Source organism: Gymnoscopelus braueri, assembly GCF_963280865.1.
Source record: "Gymnoscopelus braueri genome assembly, chromosome: 9".
In the NCBI taxonomy this organism is placed as follows: Eukaryota; Metazoa; Chordata; class Actinopteri; order Myctophiformes; family Myctophidae; genus Gymnoscopelus; species Gymnoscopelus braueri.
In genome coordinates this window covers 34787579-34806491 of record NC_137610.1, presented here as the reverse complement: position 1 = coordinate 34806491, position 18913 = coordinate 34787579, and the positions used below count along the sequence as shown (strand labels likewise).

Here is an 18913-nt window from a genome sequence, read left to right as displayed (position 1 = left end):
ACAAAGTTATAAAGAATCTGCCCTCAGGCACAGTTTATGCAATACCACTGGATTAGTAAGCAAAAATGTTACATATAGGACACAAGTAGAAAAAAATGCTGTACAAATGTCACATTGAAGCCAGAGAATGTCCATTCATCACAAATTGTAATTTTTACATGTAGATTATGTCCCTTATCTCTTCGGTCAGTAAAGTCATTTGGGACAAGGACATAGGCAGTGATGTCAGAGCAGAGGAATGCATCATGTCGCCATGCTCCTTGGAGACAGTAGACAGAACTATTCTTAACTGGGCCTGGTTCAAATATGGCCTGTGGACTCTAGATCTGATCACTGACGTCCCCCCCAAAAAACTGCAGTCTTTTAATACATGTATTTTGGGGTCCCAGGGGGTTGCCGGCTAATGAGAGAAACACACTAGCATTTTTAACCACTTAAACCCTCTATACGTAGTAAAACGGACCTGAGTTGCAACTGAACTTGGTACGCTCTTTTTTTACTCGACACCAAATCTCTTCACCAAAAATAGCCGGTCTACAACTTGATCTGCGCAAGCTTGTTGTGAGCTTGCTGTTTTTGGCAAACGTCCCCCCACCCTCAGAATAGGGATACTAGCGTTCTAGTGATTAACCGCTCCCTTTCTCTGACACATGAACGCACACACACACACACACACGCACACACACACACACACACACACACACACACACACACACACACACACACACACACACACACACACACACACACACACACACACACACACACACACACACACACACACACACACACACACACACACACACAACACACCCGTGAAGATTCAAAGTGGCCTTCCCAAGTGGGGCCTTCCCATAGAGTTATAATACATCTAGAGGGCGGACTGCCTCACCCCCAGCTACTCATTTCAATGAAAGTTGCTCACTGGCGTTTGAAGCACCTGGAAGAACGCTCTACTTCCGGGGCACCAAATTTGGGTGCACAATCGTGCGGAAGTCTTGAGCACCGTGCAGACGCACTAGGGTTTCAAACAGTAGAAGCATGCCCAGTGGTGTTTTAAATACGGTATTGCAATCCCAGATTTGACCACCAGGCGACGGCCGCTTCACTGTTCTACCGTGGCTCTGGGGGCTTGGGCCTTCCCCTTCCCCTTGTAAATGGACTAGATGAACTGTCAGCCCTCATTGAGTCACCATTGGCTGAATCCAGCCTGACAATTGTCCCTGCACTGCACTCTCACCAATTCAATGACGGAAGGATAGTAGACCAGTGGTTCCCAATCCCAAACGGTGTGCTGAGGCACACTGGTGTGCCGTGATATGAGACCTTGGGATTTTGTGACAACCACACATTATTATTGCAATACAACTATACAAGAAGTTAAGAATCATTTCTTAATTTATTATATCAGTAGTACTAAATTCCCAATACAAAGGCAAATTCCATACCCTAAAAATATATATAAATATATTTTAACGACTTTCAACCTGGCATCCCTATTTTGTGTTTGTCATCATAGAGAAAGTTGAAAATGTTTTTTTTTATTTTATTTATTTTTAGCGAAAATAGCTGATCTGCAAGCTTGTGACACCTTGTAGACCGGATTTTTTTTGCCATGAATACAGCTGTGCCTTGAGATTTGGACTTGCTGTGTTAAGTGGTCAGATGGGTGGGACACGAGCATTTTTAGAGCATGTTCATTTTTTTTTTAGATTTTGTTTTGGGGCTTTTCTGCCTTTATTGATAGTTTTCATTGAGGATGGACAGGGAAGAGGGAGAGAGACGGGGAGAGTCACGGAGCAAAGGTTGTCGGGAACGGGACTCGAACCCGCGACGTGCTGTCAGGCTACATTAGAGCCTAAGTGCCTGGCCTGCTAGTCCAGCGATCCGGGTCGAGCATGTTTATTTTAATAATCAATCAATCAATTGTGTTCTGGTTTGGATTAATGGAACTATACTACAGTATTCCTATTTATCAGTATCACAATGAAAACTAATTTTTCAAGGTTATAAAGAAAGAAAAAAACCATATCATATTATGTAATATTATGTTTTTATATTAATCTTATATTGCCAATTATTTGGCGGCCCACTTGCAATACCCTCGCGGGCCACCAGTGGGCCCCGGTCCACAGGTTGAGAACCACTGTTTCAAACAAAAAGTTTGAAAACCACTGCAGTAGAATCAACAAATTCTACTGCGAGAGAGCAGTTCACTCATTTGCATATTGTTAGGTCCAGAGGTCAGATGTGAATGTGTTGTACCCTCGTCTTGACAGCACGGGGGGCGAGTGGCGTAGCAGCGGGTGCCATTTTGATTAAGTCGCCTGATTCCTTTTAACGTTTTTTTTCACCCCGCATCCCCCTACACGAGTTATGTGTTCTGACCTGCACAGTCCTACACTCCCCGGCAAGGACATCAAACACACACGTGAGCACGCACACACACACGCACACGCACGCACACACACACACACACACACACACACACACACACACACACACACACACACACACACACACACACACACACACACACACACACACACACACACACACACACACACACACACACACTCACTCACAGTACAAACATTCTGGCAATTCATTCATGATTTATCACCAATGATGGCGAGAACAGGATGATAATTCAGTCCAAACCTCTGCTAGGTTTCAAAGAGTAAAAGCGCTCATTAAAATTACAGTAGGACATAACCTTGCAATTCATGTTTCGGCTTGGTCAGCTTCGACGGATTGAGTGGCCAGGATATGCTATGTCATTAACACTTAAATAAACATTCTGTATTGCTTTATAAATAACCTGAACATATTTATGGGCCAAAACATAATCATATACACATGAAGGAAATCCCAAGACCAACTTCGTTCTCTGTCAAAAGTCTATGATTTTACTATTTTGTCTAGTCTACTGTATATCTTGAGTTTGTCTTCTTTCATGTAGCAGGAGACTATGAGAGACAATACCTAGGTGCAGTTGTCTCTCTATTTGGTTTGTACCATAGGTTTACAACCACAATGCCAGACCCCTAGTGTCCTTAAGAGTGTCTTCCTGAGGAAAGAGAAAATAAATATCTTTTCTCTCTGTTGGCATGTTGTTGTTTTTTTGCCGTCACGTCAGTGTCCAAGCAATGCCAAATTCAAAGACATGCTGCCCATTCTCCCAGTCCTCCACCAAACCATGTGTGTGTATCACAATAACTGTCTTGCTGTCTGTCCATCTGTCGGTCCCCGCCATTGATGAGAACCTACTGTTGGCCGCAGTCTTTCCTGAGCATGTGGAGGACCTTGCGTCCCAGGCTTGACCTCCATGGTTTGACCAGGCTCTTGATGTTGATCATAAGACGGCCAGTCCTCCAGTCCTCATGGCCAGCCACCATGTAATCTGAGCCTGGACAGAACACAAGTAACTTTTAACCTCTGTACATCTCAATTCTAATTCTATAATTTGACTAAATATGACATGACAAATAAACCTGAAGCTTATGTAAAATATCGTTGCCGTGGGCCAGAAACCTTGTATCTCCCTGTTTCAACTTTTAGTTTTTCCGTGAATTAACGCCCTACTTCGTCGTACAAGAGTGTTGCACAAAAGTTGCAAAAATAGCTGATCTACAAGCTCCTAACACATTACATCCATCGCGACACAGTGTGAGCTTGTAGATCTGCTATTTTTGCTATTTTTGAAAACAATTTGAAAACCTGTAGGCTTTAAAATATTTAACAGATGAAAAGTATTAACAAGAGCTTGCAACTAAACAATAACAACAATGGATCCATATGTAAAACGGTTTCTTTTTTCCATTTCCTGAAAAGTAGCCGTTTTTGGACATACAAGTTTTGCGCCCGACAGCGACGACATACACAAATTACTAACTTTTACTAGCCCTAACTTGTTAATGTGCTTGTATGGCCTGCTTCACACTCCAAAAATAAAACTGCATCCTGAGAGGTTGGTCGTGAAATGCTCTAATAACAAAGTGGCAGTTGCAATCTTGTAAATGTCCCACTGCAAATGAATGATATGCTAGGATGCTGGCACCTGTCCAAGACTTCCCTCATGAAGCAGCGACAAGGATTCGCTGTTCAGCACAAAGCTGGCAGATTGTCCACATGAGATTCTACTAATTAGGTGCTCGCCTGCAAAAGTCTGCATTGCGAGCAATTTTCAGGATTTCAAGTTTCTGACAAGAGTGCATGGTGTCAGACTCAGACCTGGGTTAAGGATAGGGCAGGTGCATGGTGTCAGACCTGGGTTAAGGATAGAGCAGGTGCATGGTGTCAGGTGCGTGGTTTCAGACCTGGGTTAAGGATAGGGCAGGTGCATCCCTGAGTGGTCCAGGACTCCGGGTAGAGAGTGATCCCTTCCTTCTGGACCTTCATCTTAGGGCTCTGGTACAAAATCTTCTTAACCTTTACCTCCACCTCTGCATGGGAGCCCTTGTCATGGGCGGACACCACTGTCACCATCAACACTGCAGAGGCAAGACAGACAAAGTCAACTAATCGGTTCTGTCGGCAGGAGCTTAGACATTGCAAAACCCAACGTGTCACTACTGCCTTTTCATTCCCAAAGGTACTCTGAAGACAGATTCCAACATAAGTCAGGACATTTCTTGCTTAACCTTTATTTATCCAGGGTATAGGTAATTATTCAGCACCGCCCTGCTTCACAGTCATGTCAGATACACACATTGACACCTGGCAGCTGCCCAGAACAACCACAGTATTATACCGTTGGCCACTGAGAGGATCCGCTGGAGCGGTTGGGGATAGTGCCTTGCTCAAGGGAAGTTCAACTGTGAGTACTGAGGGACGGGTTAATGTTGCGCCCATATGTTCCTCCTGCCACTCTTGGCGAGCGAACTCAAACAAACGGGCTCCGCTAACATTCGAACCTTAGCATCCCTATCACGGTGGGAAACTTTGGTAAAACAAATATCAGATCTACAAGCTCACAACGCGTTACATCGCGCCGCATGGTGAGATTGTAGATCTGCCTTTTTCGGCAAAGATAATTAGAGTCGAGCTAAAACAGGGGCCTAGAATAGAGCCCTGGGCTCAGGTTTAAAGTGGTTAAGCCACTGATGTCACTCTGGCTCAGCTCATCAGATGCCAAATTTCTGTATATCATTTTATTTTTAGCATTTGGATTTTTTCTTCTTTATGTAGGGGCTCATGGATACTATGCAGCCTCAGATTCCAATAGGCCTATGAGGCCGTCATGGTTGACTCACTGGGTAATTAATTGATTTCCTCTGTCAAACAGCACTCACCATAGTCATACTCCATAGCACAGAAGAATTTGGGGCTGCCAAGGGTCATTTCTACGCACTCGCATTTCTCTGGGAACGAGAAATATGATTGGAGAAGAGGAGGAACAAAATGTCAGAAGTCAAGAATGCAATGAAGCACACACGCCGGGTATTTATACATTCATACTTCCAAAAAAACATCTGCATTGTTATTATGAGCGCGCGTGGGGGGTAGATGTGAGTGCGGAGTGTGTTATGACCTGTGACTCACCAGAGTGGTGCAGTGCAGAGAAAAGCTCCTCTACCCTAAAGAGTGCCGTGTCACTATTACTGCTGCTGCTGTGTCCCGCGTGGCCGCCGGCTGGATGGAAGACCTCCGGATCTGAGCTGTGTCGCAGAACAAAAAAAAAGAAAAGAAAGTACTCATAGTTACTGTCTACCACTGAAAATTGCCAACCAGAGGAAGCATTAGCCTTAGCTTTAATACCTGGGAACAGTAGCTTCCATGGTGTGTCAACGTTTACAATGATGATAAATAAATACGATACGGCCACGTTATTGCCTACTGGCACTCACCCAGAAACGCAGTCACCAGTGTAGGGATCACAGTCGCCTGTGCAGTCACACGGTCGGCAGCCGTACTCGTTGAGCCCCCAGTATCCAGCCAAGCAGCTCTCGCAGTGGGCACCTCCGGCCCCCGGCTTACAGGTGCACTCCCCGCTGACAGGGTCACAGAGGGCGCCGCCACCCGAGAGCGTAGCTCCTACGCGGTGGCAAGAACAGGCTGCAAGGGAGGGTGCGTGTTAATCTCTATATGTAAATCCGTTGACTCTACCCCAAGAGACATAGTTTTTATTCTCACACATATGCTTGCATACAAGTGCAGAATATATACGGTACAGTAAAATGGTACAGTATGTGTTTGGGTGGGTGCCAAAAGCTCCCACGCACGCACACACATACAAACAAAAACATACATAAAGTACATATGGTGAACTCCCAAGACAATGGTGGAAACACAGCTATTCCATCTGCCACCCTTCAACAGTGACAGAACGGAATAATATGGAGCTATTCCACTGGAACATTGCTCTACACTGCAGGACTTAAAACAAACAGTAAATCATTGTCTCTCCTTCATGGTCAGGCCTCACTGCCTGATGGTCCCTTGTGATGACGGATAGATTTTTGTTTCATTTCTTTCCCAAAACGGCATGTTTGTTCTTAAAAATGCTGCAGCACGTCTGGGGAAAAGGGCAAGAATTGGAAAAATGTGCTCGCATTGGGACCATGGGAATGTCTTCTCCCATTGTTTGCGATTACTGTTACATTCCGACACACTAATAGCTCCATCACTCCTACTATGGAGCCCACTGAAGATATCTGACTGTTATATATCACTGGCGCAGAAGGGCTGTGATTTTGAAAGGTCCTGGAGAAAATTGGGTCGTTAAATTTTTATTCTGGACGGTCAGCACAATATGAAATATCATTAAAGAGTCCCCTCACTCACATACATTTAATGTATTATCTTTCCTATTCCTATCCAGGGTCTGTTATAGCTGGCCGGGAACTCAAGCTATATTCACTTTAAAGTCAAAATCTCATGGATGAAACAAAGAAACCACAGAAACAACCACAGAAACACCAGTATTTTACTGCTGACCACTGAGCAGCTCCACTGCAGCAGTTGGGGATTAAGTGTTGGGGGCAGACACTTTGGCCAAAAATAGTGTTGTTTAACCCATTCAATCCGGGAACGCATCTACAAATGTCTTCTAAATCACAACAGTTTTCCGAAAAACGTATGTTGCCATATCAGTGGTGCTCAAACTTTTTCATGTCAAGGACCACCCAAAATGATATGTATTTGGCCGCGGACTCCCCATCTCAAAATATTGTTCCAGGGACCCCCCTCGCTTTTAAAAATACATATATTCAAAGATTTGCACACATTTGCACGATTTTTTTAAAATAGCAGCTCTAAAAGTTCATAGCGAGGCACTCGGTGCTACGCTATGAGCTTGTATATCTGCTATTCTTGAATAGCCCAAAGAAATCTAAAATGACACCGATGCGTTCCCGGTCTTAATGGCTGAAGAGAAGTTGTCAAAAAACTCATTTATGTGGAATGGTTATTGTCAAAAACTGAAAGATTATATATATTTAAATAGGTATAATTGAAAAGGTTACACAGTATGACTTTAAGTGTATTGGAATATTATGGAATGTGCCAAGCACAATATATTGCCTTACGTTTGCAGGAGTCAGGGGCAGACCGTTGTTTGCTGGGGTCCCTGTAGAAGCCTTTCTTACAGTTCTGACAGTGAGGGCCCTCTGTGTTGTGGTGACAGTCATCACATACACCCCCACTCCGTCTCCCCGACGCCAACCACAGTCCGCGGTCGAAGTGACAGCTCTTGGAATGGCTGTTACACTTGCACTCTGTTTTATGATACATATAGACAACAGGTAAGATATATTTTCCTTTGTGGGCTTCCACAATAAGACTAACTGACCGTTATTCAAACAGCTTCTAATTTGCTTTTAAGTCATACTCATAATATGATGAAAGGATAATGATCATCTACGCTGAAGGTTGTTATGAGTACATTAACGAAAACATGAAATCATATTTATAGTAGTCAGATACTGGACTATACATAAATGACCCTATGCACATGTTGAGTCTCCTACACTGTATTTGACCCTCTTGCCCATCTTGCCCCTCTTGTGGCTCAGGAGATATAGCACCCAGTCAGGTAATCGGAGGGTCCCCAGTTCGACCGCCCGTCCAGGCTTAGTGCAGAAGACACTGATCCCCAACCACTCCTGAGCACTGTATTAATATCGCCCACTGATGTCCAATGGTTAGGATGGGTAAATACAGAGGATAAATGTACTTGGCAAATACCCCAACAACATCTCGACTCACTTTTGCACTCATGCGGTGCCCCAAGGATCCCGTTGGCAGGCCGCCAGGGCTGATCATGGTAAAGAGATGCACAGCGCTCGCAGTGGTCACCGGCTGTGTTGTGTCTGCAAACACACTTCCCATGAACCTGCCAGCCAGATACACAACATACAGACAATGGCGCATTGAAGTGCACAGAGAGAAAAGGCAAGCAGCAGTGTTTCCCCAAACATTAAAAAGCCAGGGTGGGCCAGGGCCAAGAGGGCCACCCTGCGTAGAGAGATGCCACCCTGCTTGCATTGGCACAGGTGGAGGGTATAAGCATCATGTGACTTTTTAAACTCAGTTTCAGTGGACACTGCTGCTAAATATTTAAATATATACACATTCTTAAGCAAACAGAATTGTTTCACAGTACGCTTTACACGTGCAAGTCATTCAGTCATTTCAGAGTGGTTAGCTTGCAATGCGTAACGTGGCAGCTATAGTACCTTAAGCCATATGGGTACTCAGCTAGTCTTTTCTATTCTCCATTTACAGTAAACAGAACAACATGGAAGAGACTATGGGTTGTTAAAGCATTAGATTTAACGCTATAATTAAGGTTTCCACATCCCTAAATCCCTGTAATAGAGGGCAAGGGCTATGTGCCGATATGTAGTCCCCTCAGCAGCCCTCAACTGAGGCAGCACATACCACATCACAGCTGTGTAACCAGGGAGTGGTGGGAATACAGCCCATAACCTTCAACTCGCAATCCCGAAACGCAAACAAACAAATACGCATACAAACACAAGGCACAAACATACGTGGCATTACCCAGAATCCTGGGGAGTTTTCACAACAGAACAAATTATGCACAGAGAGCTCTGTTTTTGCACATCATCGGGGGAACACCAGACACCTGTGAGCGGTGTAGTCAGTACAGCGGGCTTTCCAACTTACTCACCATATTATTGGTCCTCTGTCGACTGGGCTGATAGCCATTGGCTGGAACACAGTGCTCTGCGTGCCCATTGCAGAGGCAACTGCCTTTGACAATGAAGTCATAGATAGCATAATGAGCTGTGGGCAGAGTGCTGGCACCAGGATGTTTGGCCTGGCAGGGGCACGGCTGGTGCTGCAGCAGACGGACTCTGAGGTTAGTAACCATTATTTGCTCTTGGACAGCTGGACTGTAGGGATCCATGGAGTGCCAGGGAGATAAGGCCCGATAGATCACCTTGGAAGTAGAAGGACAGGACAACCAATATTAAAAGATTTATGATGAATTAATCAAAATATCAAACTCAAAACATGTGTTGTTCCTCTTGCACATTTCACAAGACTTCAAGAGGCCGCTCCTTGTGGATACAAGGCCAAGCCATGAATCATGTCCGGTTCTGCTCCTTGTTATGGCAAATAAAAAACAGGCATCAATCTGGTCAGCCTTTAATGCACCTGAAATAGCAGCCATTGAAGAAGCCATTGTGTGTGTGTGTGTGTGTGTGTGTGTGTGTGTGTGTGTGTGTGTGTGTGTGTGTGTGTGTGTGTGTGTGTGTGTGTGTGTGTGTGTGTGTGTGTGCGCGTGCGCGTGCGTGTGCGTGTGCGTGTGCGCGTGTGCGTGCGTGCCCATTTCATGATTTATTCCACACGTGATCAAAATATTGAACTTGCAATAAACAATGGGAGCAGCATATTAGCTTGATGTTCTATCTGCTCATTCAGTGCATGTCTTAAATCTCTCCACCAAATACAGGATATCAATTACAGTGAACTCTATTAGTGAACCCCTTCTGTTTTTGTAAGGGCAGGATCAACATTGGGGGTTTCCTTTGAGTGTCTATGGAGACACATAGACACTAATTATGAAGGGTGAGGGGCTTACGCAAGAGAGCTGACATAGCAAGACGCATACCTGTTGCAAATACACTGCAATTATGAGATCAGTCGAAGCCATATATTCATTCAGACATTCAACCAGATCTCCCATCTAGGTCTCGGGCCTTTAGAGTAAAACAAAAAGCTATGTTTGGTCTGTCTGTCTGTCTGTCTGTCTGTCTGTCTGTCTGTCTGTCTGTCTGTCTCCCTCTCTCTCTCTGTCTCCCTCTCCCTCTCTCTCTCTCTCTCTCTCTCTCTCTCTCTCTCTCTCTCTCTCTCTCTCTCTCTCTCTCTCTCTCTCTCTCTCTCATGTCTCTTTAAACAAAAAGGGATGCTCATGAATAAACCATAGCTAGTTACTGCTATCTGGCTCAAACCTCCCACAGCTGCCACGGCATGTGTAAAACATACCTTGGGAGAACTTCAGAAGAATGCAGTTAGTGAACATTGATATTCTATCCATGCATGTTTTTTTTCCGGTACTTGTGTGCCGTTGATAAAAAAAGGTTTCTTTGACAGTCCATCAGACAAAATCAGCTTACAAAGCTCGGTCATCTGCTCATTCAGTGGTTTGTGTGATGTGAGGTGTGTATTGAACGCAATACATCCAAGCACTAAAATACAGTCAATAAGAGCAGGTGTTACATGTTATTGCTGTGAAGTGACTGGGGGAAGGGGGGTAGTCTTTCAGTGTGTTTTGATGTGGTCACGCTCAGATCTCTCTTAGAAGTGAAAACACTTATCCAACACTGAAACCCTCACTATGAACTTTCCTCAGTCAGGCCAAAGTGTCCCTCTGATACCTCTTACAGCTCAAAGGAGAAAGGAGATATGAGGAGTCGTATTCTTAACCACTTGAACCATCACGTCCCTATTCTGGGCATGTCATAATAGGCAACATTCAACAAAAATAGGCAAATATTTGACAAAAATAGCCCAACTGCCAGCTGATCAATTGACACGTATTGGCATGTAACAATTTATCGATTCAAACTGGTGACAATTTAAATCAATTTCATAAAAACAATTATCACGAAGCAAACAGAAGAGGGCGCATAGAAAAAAGAGAAATACAGGATCTTTGTAAGAGAATTGATAAAGAAAAGAGTTTTCAATCATTTGCTACTGTATTGAAAAGAGGATAAGAGAAAACACAGTATTGTTAAAAAAAAAGAAAAAAAAAAGAGAAGAAAATACTGGATTTGTGGAAGAGAAACAAAATAAGAAAGATTTTTCGGTCATCTGTACAATAATTTTGTGTTTAAAAAGTCGTGAAAAATCATATCGTGAGTATCGTGATTCGAATCGTATCGTGAGTTGAGTGAATCGTTACATGCCTAATTGACACGCCAGCCATTCGGGTGCCGTGTTAAGTGGTCAGGTGGGTGGGCCGCGTGCATTTTCAGAGCATGTTTATTTTAATGATCAATCAATAATCGATTGTGTTGTGGCTTGGATCAATTGAATTGACCCAATGTAGTATACTTTAAGTTCTTTATTGGCTTCACTATGAAAACACATTTCTTTTAAGGTTTTAAAGAAAAATACTACATTATAATTTAAATCTTAGTGTTTTGCCAATTATTTGGGGGCCCACTTGCAATACCCACAAGATGGTCTTATACCTGGTTCAAGGTTCAAGACACAAGACCAGCACATTCACAAATCTCACCTCTCCTCTGGTACACGGGAAGCCTCCTGAATACTTGGAGGTGCAAGTCGCTCCTTTTCCTTCAGCAGGAGCTCCTTCAATGAGGCCGAAGGTTCCCTCACAGTCACCGGCGAAATATTTGAGGGTCTTCCACGAGCGGCCCTTGTCCTGAGAGCGTTCCAGCACCATGGCGGCAGGGCGAGGGGATCGGAAGACCAGGATGAGATGGGTGAAGAAGAACTCTGTCTCCAGGTCTAGCTGAAGAGTGTCCTCCTTCACCCCCTCCGCCGACTGCCACCAGGTTCCAGGGTAACGGAACGAGGAGTCGCTCATGGCAGAGGGAAGATGTGCTTGGCTAGGGATGCCAGCGTTACACTTACCGCATTTGGCTGCGGAGCAGGACTCTCGACTGTAGGGGGCAGCAGTCTGTTTGTAGAAGCAATAGGGCTCAGAGACGTTAGAGCCACAGACTGTCTGAGTGGTCAGGACTCTCCCCTGGGCCAGGTTGCCCATGCGTGGGTTGCATGCTCGACCAGTGCAGCGGCTCCCCGCGGTTGTGTCTTTGAAGGATTTAGAAGAACCTAAAAGGGCAGAGAAAAGTTGTGTGTATGTTATATAAGCCTTGAACAATTTTGTAAGGATACAAAAAAAAAAGAATTTGTCTCTCCTTTAATTCTGCTGTCTTCCCCTAGATCTACAAAATGGCCAAAAATGTATCCTTGTTGTGCATGAGAGAAACACTCTTGTGGACTACTGACATTCCTAGACGTTTGCACCAACTGTGCAACTGGAAACAGTTTGGTATGGTTATTGGTATGGAGGAGTACTGTGGGACTGAAGGATACTCATAGGCAGAGATGTCCTAGTGGGTCAGATGACTACAGCAATCTGAATGAATGATTGATTGATGCCTTTATTGACAAAGATGAATATACATAAACATATACAAATCTGCCAAAGGGATACAACACAAAAAAGCTTGAGATTGTTTTCTTTGTGGCCCTTTGTGTATACTGAGGTGGGGGTTAACAGAGACATGCATGCAGACAAACAACATGGGTATATGGGACGTTCTACAACTCAAATAAGTACTGACCTAACTGATAAGACAAGATCAAGATAAGATAAGATACAATAAGATAAGACCAACCTATACTGATGCCTGGAGGGAAATTCAGGTGTGTGTGTGTGTGTGTGTGTGTGTGTGTGTGTGTGTGTGTGTGTGTGCGTGCGTGTGTGCGCGTGTGCGTGTGTGCGTGTGTGTGTGTGTGTGTGTGTGTGTGTGTGTGTGTGTGTGCATGTGTGAGAATGATGAGCATAATGGTCTGTGCACTGAATAACTGAACCACCCAGGTCCCCATGCACAATATCATTTCTATTGACTGTGACAGTCAGATATACCGCAGCTGATTCCACTGAGTATGTGTATGTGTTATTTCATTTGTTTACAAAACAATGTTCTCACACCTTAATTAATTGTTATACTAGTAATAACTAATTACAACTGCTGAGAACGAAGTCCTGCTTTACGGTAATCTTCTTAATAACCAATGACCAATATTTAGAGGCTTTGTTCACTGAGTGTGTGGTTTCATTTGTTTGTGAAAAGGGTAACCTCCTATGACCTTGTGAACTGCTGATAGGCCTACGTTTTGTTTACTGGATTCCAAGATGCCTTAAAATTGCATTAGAATCATGTATAATCAATCAATAGTTAGCCTAAAATGTTTCTACGTCCAATGGGCTACTTCTTTTTTTTAAGTAAATGGGCTACAAATATTCTAAAGTGAAAGTTTTGTCACCAAATGTCATGACCTTAATATATGGTAGGCTTAAGGCTATAAATATCACTCAGGACACGCAGTGTTAATTAAAATCGTAGCCTACACGCGCAATTAAGGCTCTGTTCACTGAAATCCAGATCACCATGAATACAATTTGTTATGTTTGTTCCTGCTCACTCACTACTCACACAAAGGTCACTGTCGTCCGTATTTGCAATTTGCATAAATCTGCACACATGCATATTAAGTAGACTATGTGCCTGCACCCAGTGGTGGGAAAGTAACAAATTACACTCAAGTTCTAGTATTTTTACTTTACAGAATCTACTCCACTACATCTCAGAGGAAAATATTTTACTTTTACTCCACTACAATTATTTGAAAACTTTAGTCACTAGTTATACTAGTTATCACTAGATTATTATCATTAGCTTTTTTATTATTATTACAAAACATAGGCCTACATTAACCACCTCAGCCCTATATATATTTTGGCTATTTGAAAATAGCCGATCTACAAAGCTCACAACACCTCGCTTGTGAGCTTGTAGATCTGCTATTTTCAAAGGCTTTTTATACATTTGGAAACCCAAAATGGGACATTCTGCATAATGAGTAGGCTACTTTAACTTTTGGTAATTAAGTATATTTTGATGCCTATACTTTTGTACTTTTACTCAAGTAAATTTTGAATACCGGACTTGTACTTGTAACAGACTGAGTATTTATTTCTACATTGTGGCATTGATACTTTTACTTCAGTTGGACTGGTAGCCTACAGGCCATTGATTCTCAAAGTGAGGTCCGGGGACCCCCAGGAGTCCTTGGGGGGGTTCCCCAGCAAAACCAGTTAATGTAGCATCACAATCATTTTAACCACTTTATACGTTGGCTATTCAAAAATAGCAGATCTACTTTTATTTATTTATTTTTGATTATTTTTCTTTAACACAAATCTTCTCTTCTGGGGGTCCCTGGCAAAACCTTTTCAGATGGGGGTCCGCAGCCAAATACATATCAGTTTGGGGGTCCTTGAAATGAAAAGATTTGAGAACCACTGCAGTAGGCTACCTACATGGTCAGTCACTCACAACTGGAGATCAAGAACAATCCCCTCTCCTCTATTGGAAATATTGTTTGCGAGACGGACATACTTTCCTCCTGCACGCACATCACTGTCATCGAAGACTCCAGTGGTTCCCAAGCACTGGGTCGGGACACATTTGTGGGTCGCGCGGACACATTTTTATGGGTCACGAGTAAATATCCCATAACGTTTTGTTTCCTACATTTTTTTTTAAAGTATCAAAATAATTTGATCCATACATTTAAAAAAAATCTAAGAAAATCCATTAATTAGAAAACAATGTTTAAGAAGTTGTAGGAAATAGCCGATCTACAAGCTCACAATGCTGCACTAAGCAATGCCTTGTGAGCTTGTAGATCTGCTATTTTCACTGGCGTGGGTCCCGGGAAGACATCAAATATTTATTTTGGGTCTCGAGCTAAAAAGTTTGGGAACCAATAGGCTACTCACCAGGCGAAAGAAGAGACGCACACATCGGGATGGTGAGAATCAGAGTCCACAGTTTCATCCTGGACGCCGCTGAAGTTCTAGTCCACCTTAAGCAACCTGTTGTATATTCTTGACTATAATTGTCACGTCATTTGTTCAAATTAGAAACATTTGAAACTCAAGCAACCTTAAATAACACCTGGTTGATCAATATCAAAATAAAGAGACGCGATCACGAATTCAGTCAAGTGCGGTCAAGTGTAAATAATCCCACATGGTGCATGCCAAAGTCAAATTGACAACCTGACAAATTGACAAAACAATCAGGATCATATCGAGAAAAAACACCTTATATCTGTATTTATAATGGTTAATTACAGATGGCCCTATTAAACTGTCTGTCTGTGAAAGCCAGTGTTATTCTCTCTATCATAACTCCATCCCAGTCGCTTCAAAGTACTACTTTGTTATGGAGAGAGTTCATTGAAAATTGGGAATATGAAGTTGTTGTAGTAAGCCCCGCCTCTTACACAGCGGACTTTCCCAAGCCCCTCCCTCCCTCCCTCCCAGACTATTAATAATTCAGGCATTGTAATGTTTAGCAGTTTAGACTCTAGAATATGCTATTAACCAAAAAGTACTTTTCTTAATGTTTTGCAGTAAATGCTATCAACAGAAAACTTCTCCTTAACACAGGTGGATCTCAATGTGGGGTCCGGTGACCCCCAGGGGCACCCAGTTAAATAATGTTTGTCATGCCTAACAATAAAAATGTTTACATTGTGGTCCCAGAGATAAAGGGAAACAATCTTATCAAATTGAGCATCCAAACTAAAAAGGTTGAGAATCACTGCTTAAAGGAGGAGTTCACCCAAAAAATGACTTATTGTCTCCGCCAGGCCGAAAGGCATTTTTCACATTTGCCTTTTATAGCGCCACCAAGAGGCCGACTTATGTAAAACACATTTTTGGATATTAAGCCTTCACATTTTATCCAAATTTCACACAAATCGGTACACATGATCTCTATAGTCATGTGATCAAGATGGAACTGTTTGATTTTTCATATTTCATCCTGATTGGCTAACAATGACATCTAAAGTTTGCAGAAGTGGCCCGTTTTGAACAAAATGCCACAAATCATGAACGCAGCGTCCGATTGAGGTGACACTTTACAAGCACATTCGCACTAAGTTGAAGAACAAATGCCACCCTTTAACATTGCCCTATTATAGCGCCACCAGGAGGCCGATTTTTTCAAAACTTTTCTTTGTTGTATTACTCCTACAAATGTTGTCCAATCATCATGCAAATCGGTACCCATTATCTCTATAGTCAAGTGATCAAGATTTTTCATATTCCATCCTGATTGGCAAATTCCGAACATTGTTGGCCCACAATAACCTACCTGACCTGGCGGAGACCTGTGCTCCGAGGAGCACTGTTTCTAGTTTTCTATCAATTGCACACCCTATGAAGCCTTGAATCCATGGATTCTTTTTTGTTTTTGTCGCATTCCTAAGCTAATAATTTGATTCCCGTCTCCTACCGGCTAATGTATCCGGTAGGAGACACAATAAAGTAGAGTATTTGTGTCTCCTACCGGGAATACACACGGTCATCAAATTATTGTCTTAGGAATGCCACAAAAACAAAAATAAATCCATGAAATCAAGGCGTCATGGGGTGTGTAATTGATAGAAAATAAGTAATTTTTTGGTTGAACTCCTCCTTTAACACAGCCTTGTGTTTAATACTGTGGTATTACTTTTAAGTAATGATGATGACGATGATGATGATGATGCTGATGACGATGATGACGATGATAACGATGATACTAATTATATTTCTATTTTCCTCATTGTGCTGATCATCATCTCTTCATTTTGGATACATTTTTGCAACAACCAAAAAATAAGTGTCTGCTCCTTGCAATTAACTATTCTTACATTTTCAGCTCATTGTCATTTTGCCAAAGAATCTGAGTATCAGTTTCTGATCAAAAAACTAACCTGAGGAGTTTTTACTTTGCCTCCATAAACCACCCAGGCACTTGAGCCCTGGCTGACAAGTATGTCATTGTGTTGCATTCCTGCTGCATATCACCACTTATAACGAACTGCCACTCAATAACCCTTCCTCTACCCTGCCTTGACAGACGGACAACAACCCTGTAGTCCGGACCGTACCAGGGGGTTGCACAACTCCTGACCCCACTAATCAGCCATTTGCAAGACAGTTTTTTAACCACATGAACCCTAGCATCCCTATTCTGGGCATGTCAGTATAGAAGAATATTCTGCGAAAATAGAAAAACGTTCGGTGCAAATAGCCGACCAGATCGGTTATTTTCTGCAGAGATTTGGATTAGAGGGGAAAATGGAACAGACATAGTATAGACCCCTGGGGGAGACCGGCCAATGAATTATGTAGGGTTTAAGTGGTTAACTCGTCAATGACATCATCTTAGAGTGTCAGAAGAGGACACCTTTGACCAAAAGTACATCTGCAAGCAGCTGATAACATAGAACATTTTCATTCCATGTAGAAGATTATGATGATGACAGACTGACAGAAAGAGAGCGAGACAGTGACGGAGACATTGGGGACTAGGTCATACCTGTTAATACAGAAGGTCAGGGGTAATCCTATGGCATGTCACAGAGTCCTTTGACTCATATATAGGTTCTTACGTTAGAGGGACGGGATGGGAGGGGGTCATAGGAGAGAGAGAGAGCATTCCCTGTCTATCCCTGAGGCATCCCACCCCTGACGGATCAGGACATTCCTGGAATACTGTGCCTCACAGTGACGGCCTCTCTTCTGTTTTAGGTGTGCCTGTGTGTGTGTGTGTGGGGGGGGCGGTTCACATCTGTGTGTTTTTAGATACGTGGGTTGTTTTGTTTGTCTCCGGATGATCTGCCATGGCAAGGACGATGCACCTTGAGCGTATACGTCACTGCCGTGTTTTTCAGTCTTCAGATCCCAGGAGTTACCGTCGAAAATTCTTCAGGAAGGATGTCTAATCTTAGTCAGTCTATGTCATATATTCCCCCCGGCAGGATGAAAACGACCCACATTATGCCAAACAAATTCCTCCCATTCTTCTATGACTCTCATTCCAGTTGTTTGTTGATGTCTGTGTGACACAACTTCAGTTCTACCAAGCCATATCATTAGCGAGAAATCTGTGTTCTTTTTCTTTCCATTGCAAGTTAGCTCAGACCTGTAGCCAGTGATTATCCCAGTGCTGTTGTATGATTAAGCAGCATACCATTCAGCTCAATCTCAACAACAAAGGGCCCTACAGGGATTTGAGGATCCACTTCAGTTAATCAACATCCTTGGGAGAATTAGTGGAGTCACTGTTTGATGACACATGGGCAATTGCATCCAAACACTCAACGCTGTTGTCTGTATTTTAATCACAGCCCTCCATGTCAACCCGTTTCATGTCATGGACAGCTTGGCCATGAACCCCCATTTCAAATGATATAGGCTTTCCACTGTAAATCCTGAGTGTTAATTTAACTCTGAGAGTTAAATTAACACTGCAGGATTTCGCGGTGTACTGGTCCAGTGACATGAAAGACGCGTCTTGGGTCTTGTTCCAGCACCATTAGCCTGCTTTATTTCCAGACTGTAAAAGGATATCAGTCCCTCGCCTCTCATCATGCCATGTCACCTTCTACCTTCAGCTCACTGAACTGTTCAGACCCCTTGGAAGTAATCTGTCTACTCTCCTGTAAAAGCCAGACGAAAAAGCCAGACGTGCTCCAGGCGGAGATGTAAAGGTAAGTGGGTTGCTTAAGGGTGGGTTGTCTTCTCGCCCCGTGTATGAGAGGTTCCACTGGTTTGACCTTCCACATTTTGCCGCATTCATCGATGGGATCCATGTGTTTTTTAACGACCCGG

General features: G+C 43.2%; 1 protein-coding gene across 1 annotated transcript; it reads right to left on the bottom strand.

Annotated features, from left to right (window-relative positions):
• Nucleotides 1-6: 6 nt before the first annotated feature.
• LOC308091499 (netrin-4-like) lies at nucleotides 7-15449 on the bottom strand. Its single transcript, XM_080437153.1, has 10 exons — nucleotides 15020-15449; nucleotides 11720-12279; nucleotides 9137-9409; nucleotides 8209-8335; nucleotides 7530-7718; nucleotides 5850-6057; nucleotides 5545-5660; nucleotides 5295-5363; nucleotides 4320-4493; nucleotides 7-3409 (listed from the first exon to the last, which is right to left on the bottom strand). The coding sequence occupies exons 1-10, from the start codon at nucleotides 15075-15077 to the stop codon at nucleotides 3267-3269; spliced, it is 1917 nt and encodes a 638-aa protein (XP_080293279.1). The 5' UTR covers nucleotides 15078-15449; the 3' UTR covers nucleotides 7-3266.
• Between the last annotated feature and the right edge of the window lie 3464 nt (nucleotides 15450-18913).

Coding starts and splice junctions, on each gene's coding strand:
- LOC308091499 (XM_080437153.1), bottom strand. CDS start 15,077: ATGAAACTGTGGACTCTGATTCTCACCATCCCGATGTGTGCGTCTCTT. Junction 7,719..8,208: donor GGCACCGCATGAGTGCAAAA/GTGAGTCGAGAT, acceptor ATCATAAAACAG/AGTGCAAGTGTAACAGCCAT. Junction 3,410..4,319: donor CTGCCCTATCCTTAACCCAG/GTCTGAAACCAC, acceptor TGTTCTGTCCAG/GCTCAGATTACATGGTGGCT.